The 18874-nt window shown below is 43.3% G+C and overlaps 1 protein-coding gene across 1 annotated transcript in view; it reads right to left on the bottom strand.

The window, feature by feature from the left end:
• Positions 1 to 15323, bottom strand: part of AP3D1 (adaptor related protein complex 3 subunit delta 1) — a 70897-nt gene extending 55574 nt beyond the window's left edge. Inside the window, exon 1 of the mRNA XM_032788080.2 lies at positions 14947 to 15323. Coding sequence (XP_032643971.1) covers positions 14947 to 15042 — 96 coding nt within the window. The 5' untranslated portion in view covers positions 15043 to 15323. The remainder of the gene's footprint in view (positions 1 to 14946) is intronic.
• Positions 15324 to 18874: the final 3551 nt, after the last annotated feature.

Genomic DNA, 18874 nt, shown 5'->3' on the forward strand with positions numbered 1-18874 from the left:
ACCTCTTGAAATAGACAAGTTCCATAGGCTTATCAGTGATATATTTTTTACACTCTCTCTAAGAGTAGATGCAGGAGGTCATGATTTTTTTTTTTTTTTTTTTTAAAAACACTTCAAATACAGTGGTTGACTATCTGAAAAGATTGACTTTAGATACATAAGTTTTAATTATCTTATCACTCTATGCCAATGCAAAAACAACAACACTGTATGAAAATGCTAATTCCAGGGTTTCTTGCATGCCAGCAAAGATTGGGTCTTGCAGACAACCAAACACACCTGTATTACAACACCTCCTTAGAACTTTGAGAATAAGAAGCTAGCTTCACCATTCTGCTTTTCTGCAGTTTGTAAATACTGATTGCCCTCCAATATCCACTTGGAACACAAAATAACTTCTTTGATGTCTGTCAAAAGTAAAAATCATGTTATCAATGACTTCAGATTCATGCTGCTTTTTTGAATGGTTGCCTCTACAGCATCACAATAAAAGCATTACAGGTGCAATAGCCCAAAATCTAGAAGCTTCTTGTGGTTGCATGTCCTACTACATAAATTATCACCTTAATATTAATGAATAAACCCATCTCTCACACAGGAGCACAAGTTTCAATACAAGTAGAATTCCAAATTGATTTAGACTCAGACCCATATGCAAGTATACCTATTACAATAAATAGAAAGAGTGAGATGAGGTTTAGCAATGCAATGGGTCAGATGTTACAGATTCTGCCTGTACAACAAGATTCTGGAATGAGAAAAATTAATTATATTTCTTAGGCTATTGCTTATAATATGAAGGCCTAAAGAGAGAATCCTATTGACCTATTTTCATTTGTATTTATTAGCTGTCTGGGTAGAACTAAGTCCAAGTTAAGAGGCACTATTCACATTGTGGACAAAAATAAAAGGCGGATCAGTTTCCAGAAACTGTTTTCACCTGTAGGGTTACTGGAGAGCAAGTATAGACTGTAAAATAAGATGCATTCCTAAAAGAGACCATATAAAGTGAGATTGTTGATACCACCTGCCATTTTAAACAGTAATACATGTGCTGTCTTTTATAACAGGTGTCGGAATCTGCAGTTAAGACTCCAAAAGGCCTAGTTTACATGAGAACTGCTTATTTGATTCCCAGGTGAAATTTCAATCAAAACAAATATTTCATTATAACTATTTTATTTTAAGATATCTTGTAAACTAGAGGCTGCCTGCAAGAAAAGTCAAGAGTTTACAGACACTCATGTTTTCCCATCAGTAGATTTGAGACAATTAGGCAGGTGAAAAATTAGTTTAGTTCCCACTTAAAGAGGCTGATTAGGAATCTTCCAAACTGTTACACACCTGTGAAACAGGCAAAACACAAAATATTTGTAGAATACTAATGATTCAAGCGAGAATATGCTAAGCAAAATAATTCTTAACACGATAATTCCAATATTAATTGAAAAGCAATATACAAATAGTGATACAAGCAGGATGGGGAGATCACATACCATTTAATACCTTGTATAGGCAGAGCTTATTGTGCGCACCAGGGATTCCTTGCAGCTGTACACTCCTCACCTCTATGACCTCTTTATGGTTGTGTTACTTAGCTGGCAAGGGCTTCATAGGTCCCCATTTTTCCCCACTGATGCTTAGAACATTCCCAGAGGTGCAGAACTGACCTGGTGTGGCAGGCTAATTTATTGTGTTACATACTGACAAACAGGAATGCCATTGAGTTGAGTGTAAGGACCCAAGTTCTGCCAGTAACAATACATATTTGAGGGCATTACATGGGAAAAATGGAGGCATATTTGTCCTCCCCCATGCCACATTTTATCCAATGCCTAATTAAAAAGGTATTTTATCCTCCAAGTATTAAAGACATTCGCTGACAGGCTATTTCATTCAGTGACTTTTTAGCTTCACACAATATTCCAGGGCTGTTCTATACTTTCAAATTTTTGCTTGGATGTTATAAGGCTAAGGGCTTGTATACACTGGAAGGGCTACAGCAGTGCTGCTGTAATGCTTCAGTGTAGACACTACCTACACCGACTGGAGTGGTTTTCCTGTTGGCATAGGCAATGCACCTTCCTGAGAGACGGTAGCTACATTCACAGAAGAAATCTTCCATTCCCTAGCTCTGTCTATGCTGGGGTTTAGGTCTGTTTAACTACGTCGCTCAGGGATGTGGATTTTTTACACCACCTGCGCAACACAGCAATGCCAATTAAGTTCCCAGTGTAGGCCAGTCCTAACAAACAGTGACCCTACTTCTTCAGTGCATTCACATTTTGACTATATTCTATTAATCCAATTTCTCCAAGCTTTTTTTTTAAATTAGGAAAAGAGCTCTAAGATAGTGGAATACTACCCAAAGGAAAGGGTTGGAAGCCCCATCTTTTAAAACTTTAGGAATAAACTGGACAAAGCACTAGAATCTGTAATCTAGATAGAGAACAATTCTTATAAAGGAATGGACAAGATCATCATCATTCTAACCCTTCGGAGCCCCAGTCATGGACCACGGCCTCACTGTGCTAGACAGGCTCTGTACAAATACACAGTCCCTCCTCCAAAGAGTTTACAATTTAAGTACAAAACAAGAGACAACAGATGGATACAGATAGGGGATTACAAAGAAACAATGAGATAATACTTGTCAGAGCACACCAACATGATCTAATAGGTATCTTCTATCTTTAATTCTGATTCTCTTCTACATGGAGAGGACAAAAAAAGTTATCTAAATGCCATGTAACAGCTTTCACAATATATTCTTTCCTATAAATGGCAATAGGATATGGCACCAACCTAGCTAGACAATCATCCACCTACATGAATTTCTAAAATATCCATCACATTAACCTCTACATAATCTCTCTTAAAAGACAGTAATTTGTCTAAACTGAAGGCTGCTCTTACTTTTCACAACGCATCATCTTCATTTCTAAGTTGCCCATTGCCATATTATATGGTGAGGCCTAGATTCATGTACATATTAAGAATATACTGATTGGTAATTTTTGGTAATAGAAGTCTGCAAATGAACACTGTCAATAAGTTTAGGATATACCATTTAAATACAGATAAGTCTCCAGTAGCTGTCAACTTGAGTGTATGGCAATTGATTTAGTGATCAGTATTCCTATTAGACAATTCTCAAGAGTCTTAGTTGTTCCTCACTTTGCACTACAACAGAGAAAAAAAGAGAAAAAACTTACAAATATACATATATGGCAGATGAAAGCACCTACCATTATAGACATCTGTTTGACAAAGCTTAATTGATCTCTGGAATATTTTGCAGAAGAATATGAGTGGTTTTACAGAGTATTTTTAGATATATATTTGTTAATTCTGTATTTATTTTACAGAGTCAAAGATGTCCACATGCAAAAGCAGTAAGTTTATAAATTAAGTACAGTTTACTCAAATAAGCACATTTGCTCAAAATGAACCCTTAACAGAAAAAAAAATTCAAAGACAAACACTGTATAAAGACACCAAGCAGAACTAGTAAAATTGGCACACCAGAAATATATATGCTTACTACAAAAAAAAAAAAAACACAAAAACAACAATATAGGAAACTCATTCTGCTTAGGAAAAATAATTCAAGAAAGTGAGACTGGCAACTACCTCTCACAAATATCCCCATTTCTCACTGGCAACAGGTTGCTCATTTTGGTAAGTAAAATAATGAAATCAAGAACAAAACCCATTTCAGTTCAGGCAACAAATGTAGAGGCAAAAGTTAGTTTTGCCTTCTTTGCTTCTTTCTAAAAGAGTGGGTGTGAAGCATTTTAAATGGTTATAACTAACTTGTTTTTTCTGGGAAGGTTATGCACGACTGAGGAATTAATAGACTATAATAGTTACCAAGCAATTGAAACCTGATTGAATCAAAAAAAAAATCACTCAGACTTTAAAGCTCTAAATGCCTTATTTAACTCAAAAGTATAACAAAAGACCCCAGTTACAGTCGCTTCAATTAAGGCCTGGGAAAGCTGAAAACCACTTCTCTGGGTCCACCAACAAGGCCTCTACAAAAGAAGGATGACAAGACGTGACATGCCCGATATTACAGAGGTGAAAAAAAAAATTTTTTTAAATGTTAAAGCCTTTCCCCCGCCCCCATTTTTAACTAAACAGCTATCCTCCATCTCCAGACTCAACTCTGAGGCCAACAGAAAATCAAACTGAGTATTTCCTAAATGAGCAACAATTTGTGGATGGATTTTTAAGAAAAACCATTTCATACATCAGAGTTTTCTGACTCCCTTGAACCTTCCACTAAGCATCATGGAATCAGATATACTGTATAGAAATATATCGGGCTTTGGTGAAAGCATGCTTAGCCATATACAAATAAACCTTTTGTTAGGGGCATAGAAAAGATCACTTCCAAAAAAGTAATATATATTGTTCTAGTCACACAACTGCTTGAATTTAGTTCAGCTAAAAGAAAGTCACATATATAACTGGGTCAGTCAGTTCTGCTTATTGACATTGTCTACATATACAAAAAAGACAAATGATTAAAATATATACAATTTGAAACGTAGTGCTACAGTAGATGTAAGCCACTAGATGTTCTAAATGATAACGCTGAGCTGGAAAATGAAAAGGAGAATGGCTCATGTCAAGTGGCTGTTCTTTAATAGTCCACTACAAATGCTTTTTTGCCGAGTTCTACAATTCAAGTCTGTAGAACAAGCAGCAGATGAGATAATTGTCCACCCACTCAAACCAAACGTATAGTCCTTAATACAGTGAAGACGAGTCACTCATTATAGCTAGCAGTGATACAATTCATTCAGGCTTATGTTTATTGTGAAAAACAAAAACAGAAGTGCTTTCTTATCCAGCTATATTAACACCCACTTACCACATCTACTAATGTTTTATCAAATACAAATGACACAGGATGGAAAAATGAAGTTTAACTATTAGATCAACAGTATCTAAAACTGAATGTAAAGAAAGACTTGTGGGAACAAATTAGCTTCCGCTGTCTGTGTAATGAAACAAAGAAATGTGATAAAGGGTAAAATAGCAGAGCCAAACTGTGTTCCATGAACTATTTCTGTAATTGACATCTTGGCCAATGGTTAGAGACACTGAGACATTTCCCTGAAGCCTTTTTCATAGACATATTCAACGTGATTCTAAAATATTGCCATAGCCATTTTCACAGTTCAGGGCAACTGTACCTGTATTTTCCGCTCGTGGTCCACCAGTGGCAAACATTCTAGAGTCCCAGCTCCTCAGCTGCCAGCCATCTTGGCTGATGACCCATGTCTCTCTCCTCCTTGACCAGGATTTTTCCTGGCTGCACAGTTCATGAGTTCCTCAGCAAGTCAGACTGCCTAAGGAGGCCTGTTTTGCTTTCTCCTCAAAGGCTACAATCAGCATAATTGTCTCTAGTTTTAAGACACCACACAGCCTAAGCAAGCACATTTATTCTTAAGGTCAAAGTACTACAAAGAAAACATTAAAAACAATAAACAAACCTAATCGGATACTAAGAAGCTTACCAGTGATCACCCCCAATTCCAACAAGGGTTCTGACAGGTAATCAGTCCTTAAAATCCCACCAAGGGTTTTTTCCTGTAGTTGCAAGTTCATAACAGCTGTTAACACATAACAAGAACCCCAAGAATAGTTCACTTTGAACTCTATATAGTTTGTGCCTTTGATTTTGTCTTCATGTAACAGAAGATGAGTAGATGAAGGTCCTCTCCTTAGGACAAAATACTTTGAAAAACTAAGTATTTGCATAACTGAAGGGGGTATATTTGCGTACACCTCACCCTACAGATTTCCTAGGAAACCCATCTGTTTGCTCCAGCAGTTCATTCTTGTCTGGCACATTGTTTCAAATAGTACTTTGGAACTCACACCACTTCCCAGAGTTTACATTGGTCATGTTTCCCCCCATATACGAGTTACATACAATCCCATAATACTACCTACACTTTGCATTTATAATACAAAAGACTCAAACTATTTTAAACTTAATTCAGTAAGATCCCTCAAAGATATTGCAGGATACTGCTATACATGTCACAGCCATTTTAAACATGTCTTCTCATAAGAACATACCACTATCAGCTTCTACTAGGATGAATTATCACTAGTGTGCTGTTAACCATATACCTCCTGTACCTTTTCCTTGTTCAAATATCTCATTAATTGTACCACTTATTTATTTAAATATCTTCAGAATATACCTCAGTGCCATCTTTCAAAACAGATAGTCTCAGCTTTTAATAAGTTAGTGAACACAGAGGCTTCTTTATAACTGGTCCCATGATTCAGTCTTTTTGATGCATGCAAACAGTTTAATACCTCCTCTGCTGCTAATTATGCCACAAATGCAATACGCTGCTGAAGAACATTTCTACTAACTACTCTAAAGTAAGCTAAGTACATGAAAGATCTTCTCTAATCTGCAGTGAAGAGGAGGAGCCTTAACAAGGATTGTGCTTAAATAAATCACAAGTCTAGAAGTTAGTTTTTTATGAGGCGGTTGCAAAGCATAAATTAATGAAATGCTGTTGAACTATGCATTTCCGGTATACTTGGCATCTTATTTTGTTGAAAGCTTCTGGAAGTTCTACTCCTCAGCTTGCAAAATTTGTCTATGGGCTCTCCAAACTTCTTAAAATAAGCTACTAGCAAGAAGTTTTGCAGAACTCTCCTCACCTGCTTGCCTAAGAACCACCTATATTTAATCTATCAGTAAATTGTTTTTGCTATGCTGTTTTAAATACACAGGTGAGAGAGCTGCAAAATGATCCATTAGCCTGGCTGATTCAAGCTTCTTACTCCCTCATAAAGCAATCATTATTGTGTGGCCAGAGCAAGTTATAGGTACTAGCTGTGTCTCAGTCAACACAAAGGTTCAACATAGAATGAAAGCAGAAACATAGTGAAGGCTAAACTCTACATTACCCTTTATAACACACAAAAGGTCACTTGTTTCTTATTGTTGCCAGAACCTTCCCCTTTGCCAATGCCATAGAAGAGCTAAGCAGGGACACTGGCTCCAATTGTCCCTTCTAAGGTGGAGACCAGGATTCTTGCAGACTGGAAGGTCCTTATCAAACCCTCTTTTGTGTAGCATTTCCAATTCTGGGTTAAAGTACTTGACTAGTAACTCCTTTGCCTTTTGCAGGGATTCAGACACTTAAATTAACAACAGCAGCAACTCTCAGCCACTTCAAGAGTAGATGGAATAATGATGTCCTTCAAAGATCTTAACACATAGGAACTGATCAAGTATCAGTGAACATAAGCATGGTACAGACATGTCAGATGAACGGTTTATTTCCTATTGGTAATATTTTTCCAGTTAGATTTCTAGGATTCCTCAGTTTCCCTCATTTTATACCCCACCCTGTGCCCATTATTAAGTAATATTTATAATACAGTGGTCCCCAGAGGCCAAGCAGCCAAAGCCCCATTGTGCTAGATCCACAAACACAGTTAATGACAATCCCCATCCCAAAGAGCTTATCATTTAGGATGCCTCTGAACTCCCTGTTGAGACTGGCATTGTTCCAGCTGAAGACAATTGTATTAAACTTTGCAACCAGTCAATACAGGTCTTTATTCAGCAAGAAGGGTGGCTTTTGAGAAATGCAAATCCATTGTCTCCAAATACACATCCAGAAGGGGAGCAGGGTCACCACAACTCACCTAATTCTTTCTGGCAATTAAACCCACCATTCAGTATGGAGCATTCCCATTAGACCATTGGGTTGATTCTAAGCGTATGGCTATACTTGAAACTTCAAAGCGTTCCCGTGGCAGTGCTTTGAAGTGTGAGTGTGGTCACAGCGCCAGTGCTGGGAGAGAGCTCTCCCAGCGCTGCACGTACTCCACATCCTCTACGGGTGTAGCTTGCAGCGCAGCACTGTTTACATTGAGGCTTTGCAGCCCTGTATCTTGCAGCGCTCGGGAGGTGTTTTTTTCACACCCCTGAGCGCGAAAGTTGCAGTGCTGTAAAGCCCCAGTGTAGCCATGGCCTAATTCAGGTCTTAAGTTTATCCACCCAGAAACTGATTGCTCCCTTCCTCTTAAGATGGTTATGGCCTTGGCTACACTGGCACTTTACAGCGCTGCAACTTTCGTGCTCAGGGGTGTGAAAAGAACACCCCCCTGAGTGCTGCAAGATACAGCGCTGTAAAGCGCCAGTGTAAACAGTGCCGCAGCGCTGGAAGCACAGCTCCCAGCACTGCAAGCTACACCCATAGAGGATGTGGAGTACGTGTAGCGCTGGGAGAGCTTTCCCAGCGCTGGCGATGCGACCACACTCACACTTCAAAGCGCTGCAAGTTTCAAGTCTAGCCATACCCTCTGTAAAGGATTTTGTAACTTTGTACCCTGCCTCCTTCAGGAGCTACAACTCCTCAAATTACTCATTGTTGATTTATCACTTTATATCATGCATGGAAAGATGCGTTTTTCAATACTTTTTATGTTAAGAGAAAAATTCTGTGAAGGATTCATAACTCAGTTTTTCCTACTGATAAAAATTCATGCTCGGACATGAAAGATGGCTTCGGACTAGCTCTAAAGTGCAATCAAGGCCAAAGTGATCCAATTACCATATAACTGTTTTTTTCTTAAACTTGTCAACTGAAAAAATATGAAGTCCTAATCTTGTCATTCAAGAAGTCTGTCCTATCAAAGGCAGAGCATAAGAGCAATTTTATCTACCAGTTATATGACAATCCTTCAGATATTTTTGTGCAGGTTTTGCCATAAATACACAGGACCACTCCAATAAACCTAAGGTACCTGAATTACAAAGACACATGGTCAGAGTTTAAAAGTCCTCAGTAAGTCTCTTTAGCATTTTGCCCCAGTTGCTTCGCCTAACCAGGTTTTTATAATGGCAACACTCACCACAGTATCTATCACAGTACCAGATAATACTGCTCTCATATGTGGGTAACAATATTTATAGCATACTGAAGATGCAAAGTGATATGCAAGAACTAAACAATTTCAGTGCCAAAATCCTCCTGCATGCAGATTTCAGGTATGGAACCATGTACCTTTAACCACATCAGTCCCAGCACAAACATCCAATACTCTTTCACATCATATGGTTCAGATTCCTTGAAAAGTTTTGCCAGACACAGCAATCCACTTCTTCCTTTAGTCAGCTGTGCTGCAAATCCTCCAGAAATGGACACCTATTGTGATAACTTATTCCATGTGATATAAATTCACCTAACACAAAGGATAAAATTAAGTTTTACGTCTGCCCACTGCTCTCACTGCCAGTACCACAAATAAGACAGAAAAAGAATGGCATGGCAGAATGAGACAGATTGTTATTTGTCTTCCCTGCTTGCATGCATGCTTTTCCCTAAAATTTGATCCAGGTACACGGAAATGATACAGAGATCCACATGCCACTGCATGTATTCCTCAAAAGTAAAGATGATATGTGAGGGGTGGCCAACCGTAGTTCTTAAGTCACATTATTTACTCCTTCACATAACACAAGGACTAGGGCTCATCAAATGAAATTAATAGGCAGCAGGTTAATAGGCAGCATGGGGGAAGGGATAGCTCAGTGGTTTGAGCATTGGCCTACTAAACCCAGGGTTGCAAGTTCAATCCTTGAGGGGGTCACTTAGGGATCAGGGCAAAAAATTGGTTCTGCAAGCAAAGGCAGGGGACTGGACTCAATGTCTGTTCAAGGTCCCTTCCAGTTCTAGGAGATCAGTATATCTCAAATTATTTTATTTTATTTTTTTTAAACAAAGAAAGGAAGTATTTCTTCACACAACGCACAGTCAACTTGTGGAACTCCTTGCCAGAGGCTGTTATGAAGGCCGAAACTATAACAATGCTCAAAAAAGAACTAGATAAATTCATGGAGGATAGGTCCATCAATGGCTATTAGCCCGGATGGGCTGGGAGGGTGTCCTTTGATGATTACCTGTTCTGTTCATTCCCTCTGAAGCACCTGGCATTAGCATTATTGGTCTGACCCAGCATGGCCATTCTTACAGTGTTTGCTAATGGAACTGAGCTACTGGTTTATACGCTCATAGACTCTAGGACTGGAAGGGACCTCGAGAGGTCATCGAGTCCAGTCCCCTGCCCTAATGGCAGGACCAAATACTGTCTACACCATCCCTGACAGACATTTATTTAACCTAATTAATTAAATTGCACTTACGATGGCAAATGTTAGCTCCTGAAGAGGAGTGGGGAGCTGTCATATTTAAGAGCTGGAAAGATGGAAGCTTATAAGGTTTATTTCAACCAGACAACACTGCACAATCTAGAAGAGAAAAAGTGTTGCTTGGTGAATTGCTGCATGCTGATTTTAAATGCAATCCACTGTTCCCCAGAAGACAAGTATCAACACAAAATGAAAGTTAGCCAAGAAAGAAATATACTTCATAAAGTGTAACTGAACACACAGATAAAAGCCAGGACAACGCTTTTCATTCAACCTCTATTATACTTTCTTCCCACAGATGGAAACATGGAAACAGGCCAAAGTGTACCAGACCCAGGATGTTCCACTACAAATGTAAGGTAAAGTAAAAGTTTATATATGTTTAAAATTAAAAAATGATTCAAGGGTTAGGCAGCAGCCGGCTGATATTACAGGCATGTTTTATTTTGGCAGAAACTAGATGAAAATATAATGTAAATCCCAAACAAAAAAGTTAATGCTGCAAAATGAAAACAGGGAAATCTCACCTTCAGAAGTTTTTCATTAATAAGCAACATTCAATCCTCGAGGGGGCCATTTAGGGATCTGAAGCAAAAATCTGTCTGGTGATTGGTCCTGCTTTGAGCAGGGGGTTGGACTAGATACCTCCTGAGGTCCCTTCCAACCCTGACATTCTGTAGCCTTGGCTACACTGGCGCTTTACAGCACTGCAACTTTCTCGCTCAGGGGTGTGAAAAAAAACATACCTCTGCGCACTGCAAGTTACAGCGCTGCAAAGCACCAGTGTAAACAGTGCCCCAGCGCTGGGAGCATGGCTCCCGACGCTGCAAGCTAATCTCCATGGGGAGGTGGAGTACCTGTAGCGGAGCTCTCCCTGCACTGGCGCTGTGACCACACTCACACTTCAAAGCGCTCCTGCAGCAGTGCTTTGGAGTTTTGAGTGTAGCCAACCCCTCAGATCCTATCCTCCTGATCATATCAATGAGGAAGTCTGCTCAGCAGCACAGCCAGTGGGAAGAAATGCTTTTACACTTTTCCAATACATTTTTCAATTCCCCTATTTTATGCATTTATGTTACTACAGTTAAAATAAAGTAAGTGAAACCAGAATTAGATAAATTAAGCCTGCTTCAAAGTACAGTATAGAAAGACATGAAACTAAAAAAGAAAGGACTTATGAGACTCCAGCCTTGCTAACAGGGATAGAATAAAGCATTACTTATTTATTTTTATTAAAAAGCTTTTCCACAATGGATACTGAAACCTGCTTCCTACAGCCACTTCCCCCTCCCCCCCCCGAGATCACTGCTAAACAACTGTTTTCAAATATGGTTGTCACTTGTACACTCCTGCTCCCAATATGGACAGGGGTTTTGTCATCAGAAACAGGATTTTCAAAGGAGATTAACTGACTTACATGCCAAATTCCCACTGAAGTTAAATAGGAGCTGGGTGCCTAACTCTTAGCCTCCTTTGAAAATCCCAGAGAAAGAAACCTCTTCATGCACACAAAGCAAGGGCCATAGGATCACCACTTCCAGGATACTTTGTCCAACAGATGCTTATGTACACCAGCAACCCAGTAAGGAGAGTTTAACTTGTCATAATGGTTTTACTAATCAAAATGAATGGACATTACAAAACCCTGTGTGAAGACAAAGGCAAGAAACATCTGTTTTTCCATTTTAATATTTGCTTTCACTATGTGTCTACACTAATTTTTTCCCCAGTATATCCCACTAGTTCAGCTCCAACAGAAGCAGCAACAGTAAGAGCTCTAGCTTAGAAGAGGCTCTAAGCAGGTCTAGCTAATGCAATGCTAAAGATGCAGACAGTCACCAGCAAACTTTGTATATAGTAATGCTTCCACCATTGCTACTCATGGTGGAGAATAATTGTAGATATTAACGGTGGAAAGTTCTAGGGAGGGAAATCCTAGTGTAGACAAGGCCTAAGAGTCACTGCCAGGCATCCATGAGTTATAATGCTAATTGCTATCCAACAACACACACAATAATAGACACTAGCATAAACTGTGTGTCAATATTTGTTGACAAGTCTGCATTAGTAAATATCGGCTGTTTTGGACAGGCTAAACCTTTTAGTTGACCTTCAGACAGCCTTGTCTCAAGGCAATCTGAAGATGTACATCCAGACTTGTCGATGTCTCAATGACACTTCCTAAACGCTATGAACAATGGAATCAATGGAGAAGAATAGAAGAGTTTTTATTGCTATTCCTAAAGTACTATTTTGATTATTACGGATTGGTACTCAAACACTGGAAAAATATAGTGCTTACCATGACCATTTGGGAAGCTCTGGTTTAGATCCCAGTACCTCACTCAAAACTAGCACGTGTTTAAACTGCTCTGCAATGAAATGAGGCAGGGGAAAGAAGAAAGAAAAAATACCTTACATTGTTTAACAGCAACTTCTTTCAATGAGTAAGTAGCATCTTTGATGGTGTCCCTCCAGAGGGACTGTATATTGTGGAGAATCGTTAGAGAAATGACAGTACCGGTAGGAAATATGCATTTAAATTGATCAATTGAACATATGGTTGCTGTAACTTGATCAGTTCTTATCCTACTGCACATGTGAAGATCCAGAGAGGAAGTTATTCTATGTAGTTTTAAATGGTGAAGAGTTATACTGTTCATTCTTTGACTCTCTAGATCCCTACAAAAGGACTTACTTGTCGAGTATTTATTCTAGAACTGGAAATAATACACAGTATTCAGTTCTCCTTGACAAAGATGATGGGAGTCACAAAATAAGGCCTAGGGCCTGTATGAAGATCACAAAAGCACTGATATTTGCAGAGCTCTACTGCCAAATAATATGGTGCTCAGTATCGCAGTAGGCCCAGCTGTCCTCTAGGAAATTTCTAATTGAAATCTCCATAGAATTATTCATCAAATGTTTACTGAACCCAGTTTTGAGTAGAATAATAATAGCTCAAAGCATGAACTACACAAGCATGGATAAAAGGTTAATATACATATCACCATCTCCACAATGAACAATCACATAAACACTTGTTAATAATTTATTATACGATCTAACAAAAGCTAGCTCTTTCATTAAATACCAGAAGCTGCTAGGTGTTATTTTTTGTATGCAGAGCACCGAGTCCTTGATAGCAACTACATCTTCCTATACCACCAAAGCAATACCAAACAGTACTTAAACTACATTATGAAATTGAAAGATTTAGTAGTTTTTCGTGATATGTGGCTCCAGTAAATACTACCTTGTACTGTGGAGCATCAGTGTGAAATATCCAAATCTAAAGCTATCTGAAAGTTAATGTCTATTGGAAACAATATTGCATTTCATCCTGAGATCAGCAGTGATATAGAACATAAAACACAAATGAATTTAACAATCTATTTGTTCTAGCAACAAAAATCTACATTTGTTTCTTAATCCCTTCCACAGTCAATACTATTTTGCTCTTTACTGTATTTTGAAGTTGTGATATGTTATCTACTAGCTTGTCCCAGTACTATCATACTAAATTCCACATCAAGTTACTAATTTTCTGCCAAAAATTATAAAAGTTGTACACACAAAAGTTTCCAGCACTGAGTTGCTTGTGCCAAGCCTCCAAGGATTTCTTCCTGATTAACATATACCACGTCAACAATTGATAAAAGAATTCTCATTTCTCAGATAAACCAGTTCTTGATGAGTAATTATTTGCTTTCCATCAGTTTCCTGATCTAACTCAAATAATATAGAAGAATACATCAGCTGGTGACATCCCAGTGCTTTCTATCCTAAATAAGCCTGTGAATTAGGACATCTATAGAAATGAGTTTTAGGCAGAAGCTAAATGAAATTATTTTAACTAAAAAGCTTAATTACACTTGAACTCAATTTTCTTATACTCCAATCTCACCCTAGAAAATAGTCCCTTATCTCTTGAAGGCAGCAGACAGGAATTTCTTTACATTACAAATCACATGATGTAAATACCAAAGCAATCTCCCCTAACACTATAACCAAATACTGAACCAAGAACAAAGATCTCCCACCCACCAGATCCTTCACCTCCCTTTTAATTCTCTTTCCCCACTGCTTCTGGCTGCTTCCTTGAATTGACCCTCCCTTCTGCGCGACCCCCACAAGTCTCTTCTTCCTCATTTTCATTTCTACTTGCTTTTCCCCCTGGATAACACCTCCTTTTCAGCAGGAAAGTCAGACCTTTTATTTTGATGGTGTGTGTGAGAAAGAGCCTCAGACTCACACAGCTCAGAGAGGGGCAGCAGATGTGACTCACCCCCTCCAGAACCACGCACAGGAGACAAGTCCAGCGTTTCCCACTAGATTTTTATTCTCTGGGGGGCAGCCCTGGTTTGCATGGGAGAGAGTCATGACCCTCCCTCAAACCCTACTGAGCGGCGGCAGAGATAGGAGGTGGAAGACAGCTGCCACCTGCCCCCAAAACCCTGCAAAGGGGAGTCCCGGCGTGAAGGAAGAGAGGCCGCCCCCCTCCACCCAGGAGCCTAGATGGGGCAGGCCTGGGCTTAGCTCCGCTGAGGAAGCCACCTCAAACCCTGCTCGGCTCGCTGTGGGGTGGGGGGCTGTGGTTCAGACCCCCCGCACCACAGGATCCCGCGGCGGAAATTTAGCCCCCAGCCCACTCCCCTCCTCATGACTCACCAGGGCCTACGGCGCTACCTCCTCAGCCGCCCCGGGACCACCCCCCAGCCCGCGGAGCCCCGGCCCACCTCGTCCTCCTTGTGGTTGCGGATGCCCCGCACCAGGTCCTGCAGGTTCTTGTCGAACATGCGGTCGATGCTGCCCTTCACCATCTTCAGCGCCATCGCGGCGGCAGGGCCGGGCCGGCGGGGCCTGCGCTCGAGCTGAGGTGCCAGGGCCGGGCCGGCCGGCCGGGGGCTTACAGCCGCTCGGTTTTGTGTCGGGCGAGGCGGGCCGCCGGCCGCTCACATCGCGCTCGGGGTCTCGGGCGGCGCGCCGCGCCTCGGGGACGCAGGAGGCAGCGGCGGCCGCAGCGGCTGGAATCTCTTCGCTCCGGGCTCCGCTCAGCCGAGCGCCTGACAAAATGGCGGCCAGTCAGCTGAGGGCTCGGCCCCGCCCCCTCCAAGCCGCCACACGCCACACCCCGCCCTCACAGCCGCTAGCCCCACCCAGGCCCCTCCGCCCCGCCCCTAGCCCCGCCCACTCCCGCGAAGGCCGCGTCACTGCTCCCTCTGGCTCCGCCCCTGTGTGCCAGAGCCGCGCCTGCTTCTCCTCCCCGGCCCTTCTGGGCGCTAGCCCCGCCCCCTGACCCTGACCCCGCCCCCCAGCGGGGATTCCCCGCGGCTGCCTCCACGTCACCCGGCCAAAGCTGCCGGCAGCCTTGGGGGCGGGGCTGGGGAACAGCTGCCCCGCCCCATGTCCCCCAGCAGGGGCACTGCCCACCTGGGCCGTGGAGAGGGCTCAGCCACGTGACCCTCCCCCCCCAAAGTTCACCTGCTCCGACCTAAGCACCCGCCACACTTTGGGCACTTGCTGACTGGGGGGTGTCCTTAGGCACGTGCTTAGGGGCTTGCTGACTGGGGACCCCTAATGCACAATGATACAGGGATGCTCCCCTTTCCCCACAGCCCCACCACCCTGCTGCAAAAAAAGCTGAGCCCATTTACTCCTGGTGCTGTGACCTACGCACAGTTCCCAGCGGTACAGCGGGACCACTCTGCATGTGGCAAGAGGGCCGTGCCTTTTGGTTGCACTGTAAAGTGCCTGGTACATTGCAAGGGCTGTATCGATAACAAATACTATTGGGTGAGTGTGTCATTCATAATCATAACAGCAGCATGATAACAAATGATACTGTAATCTGTTATAATAAATACAAATGATGTGACAAAAGAGAAATAATAATTCATGACAACATAATAAAAATAATCCAAATCCACTCCTGCAGATGAAGAATCCAGGTGGGGCCAAAATGCTAGTTTCTGAGAGTGTAAAAGGCACACATGTACATGCCACTAGTGGACATGAAAGCTGCAGCAGCTTCAAAGCCACAGTAGTTGTGGTGCTCTTATTTTGTTATTATTCAGTCAGGGATCAGGACCCCATTGTGCTACACACTATGCAAATATAACACTGACAGATGCTAGTCATCAGCAGGTGGGATCAAACCTGGACCTCTAGAGCTTAGTGCATGAGCTAAAACCCAACTGGCTGTTAGCTAAGGCTATAGATCAGACCTATTAATTGCTCTCTAAATGGTCTCAGTGCCAGTAGATGGGTCAGAACACCACACCCAGGAGGTGTGTGGGTTACACAAACACACACCATTAAGTCATAAATGGCATGTCATCGTTAAACCCCACCAAAAATGTACACATAAAGTGGCCCCTGGAGCCACTTAGATTTTCAAAACTGACTAGTGGCTTTGGGCAGCACAATCTTTGGGTGCCTAAACTGGGTCACTTTCATGGAGAATGGTTTTCAGAAAATGCTAAGAAAATTCTGAAAAATCAGGCCTCTTTCAAATGTCTCCATCGGGCACCCGTGATGGGGTATATGAACCCCTCACTGGCTGAGAAGGGGTTAACTGGAGCCTGAGAGGACATATCAGACTCAGGGAGGAGATAAAAGAAAGGAGTTCAGAGTCCTTGGAGGAGGGAGATCTTGCTCTCTAAGAAGAGCTTGACAAGAACCTGGCAGATACAGAACTGTGGGAAAGCTACAGGAGTGGCATGAACTCCTCTGGAGGCCCTTGACAAAGGGGCAGGAGTCCAGGGAGGCATCCCTGTGCTTTGGTGTTCTGTAGAAGAGCAGAGAAATGTGATTAGATAAAAGAGATTAAAGGCTCAAGCCTGAGATGGGTAAAAGTTACTTAGTTTGTATTTTGTCTGATTGGGGGTTTTGTCGTGGGACCTAAGAGAGAAGCTTTGGGAGCTGCTACTCCAGAAGAAGAGAGACTGAAGAGGCAGCCAGGTGGGATGGAAGGGATGTTGATTCTCCAGGAGGAGGGAAACCTGACTTGGCTGGAGGGTTTAGACTAATGTAAGGTTCCCAACTCTCTACTGGCACAAAACTGAACACCCTTGCCCCGCCCTCTGCCCTTCCCTCCTTTGAGGCCCTGCCCCTTCTCAGAGGCCCTGTCCTTGTTCACTCCATCCCCTCCCTCTCTCGCTCACTCTCCCCACCCTCACTCACACATTTTCACTGGGCTGGGGTGCAGGAGGGGATGAAGACTCTGGCTGGGATGAGGGCTCTGGGGAGGGGCCAGAAATAAGGAGTTCAGAGTGCAGGAGCGGGCTCCAGGCTGAGGCAATGAGTTAGGATGCAAGAGGGGATGAGGACTCCGGCTGGGGATGTGGGCTTTGGGGTGGGGCTAGGGATGAGGGGTTGGGGATGCAGGAGGGTGCTCCAGGCTGGGATCTGGGATCAAGGGGTTCAGAGGGCTGGAGGGGCATTAGGGCTGGGGCAGGGGGTTGGGGCATGGGGGTGCTCAGGGGTGCAGGCTCCAGGCAGCGCTTATCTCAAGCATCTCCCAGAAGCAGCAGCATGTCCCTTCTCTGACTCCTACGCAGAAGCACGGCCAGGTGACTTTGTGTGCTGCTCCATCCGCAGGCACCGCCCCTGCAGCTCCCATTGGCCCACAGCCAATGGTAGCTGTGGGGGTGGCACTTGGGGTGGGGGCAGTGTGTGGAGCCCCCTGGCTATCCCTACATGTAGGAGCCAGAGTGGGGACATCCCACTGCTTCCAGGGAGCCATGTGGCACAGAGGCTAGCAGGGAGACTGGCAGCCCTGCTGCGCTGCGCTGCCAATTGGACAGTCAACGGCCAGGTCAGCAGTGCTGAGTGGAGCCACCAGGATCTCTTTCTGACTGGATATTCCAGCCGAAAACCGGACACCTGGTGACCCTACGCTGATGTCCTGAGGTGCGGAGTGGTGTTGCTAACATGCCACGCAGGTCACACTAAGAGGGAGAACTCCAGAATGATGAGTCTATGACAGCACTTAAACTCTGAGCAGGGACGGCTCTATGTATTTTGCCATCCCAAGCACGGCAGTCAGGCGGCTTTCAGCGGCATGCCTGCGGGACGTCCGCCGGTCCCGCACCTTGGGCATACCCACTGCCAAATTACCGCCAAAGCTGCGGGAATGGCGGACCTCCCGCAGGCATGCCACTAAAGGCCAGGGCCGCCCAGAGGATTCAGGGGGCCTGAGACAAAGCGGGGGAGCTCCAGCACTTGTACTTACCCAGAGGCGGTCCGGGTCTTTGGTGGCATTTCAGTGGCAGGGGGCCTTTCAGTTGCTCCACGTCTTCGACAGCGCTGAAGGCCCCCCCGCCGCCAAAATGCCACCAAAGACCTGGACCATTGCCAGGCCAGGGCTCACGGGGCATTTCGATAGCGGGGAGCCCTTCAGTCGCTCTGCCTCTTCGGCAGTGCTGAAGGGCCCCCTTGCCGCGAAATGCCACTGAAGACCCAGATCACCGCTGGACCAGAGCTCACGGGGCATTTCAGTGGCGGGGGGCCCTTCAGTCGCTCTGCATCTTTGGCCCGTTGCCAACTCTGTCCACATATCTATTCAGGGGGCACCATCATAGGAGCTAATCACATCAGCCACGCTATCAGAGGCTCGTTCACCTGCACATCTACCAATGGGATATATGCCATCATGTGCCAGTA

Source organism: Chelonoidis abingdonii, chromosome 11 (assembly GCF_003597395.2).
Source record: "Chelonoidis abingdonii isolate Lonesome George chromosome 11, CheloAbing_2.0, whole genome shotgun sequence".
Lineage (NCBI taxonomy): Eukaryota > Metazoa > Chordata > Testudines > Testudinidae > Chelonoidis > Chelonoidis abingdonii.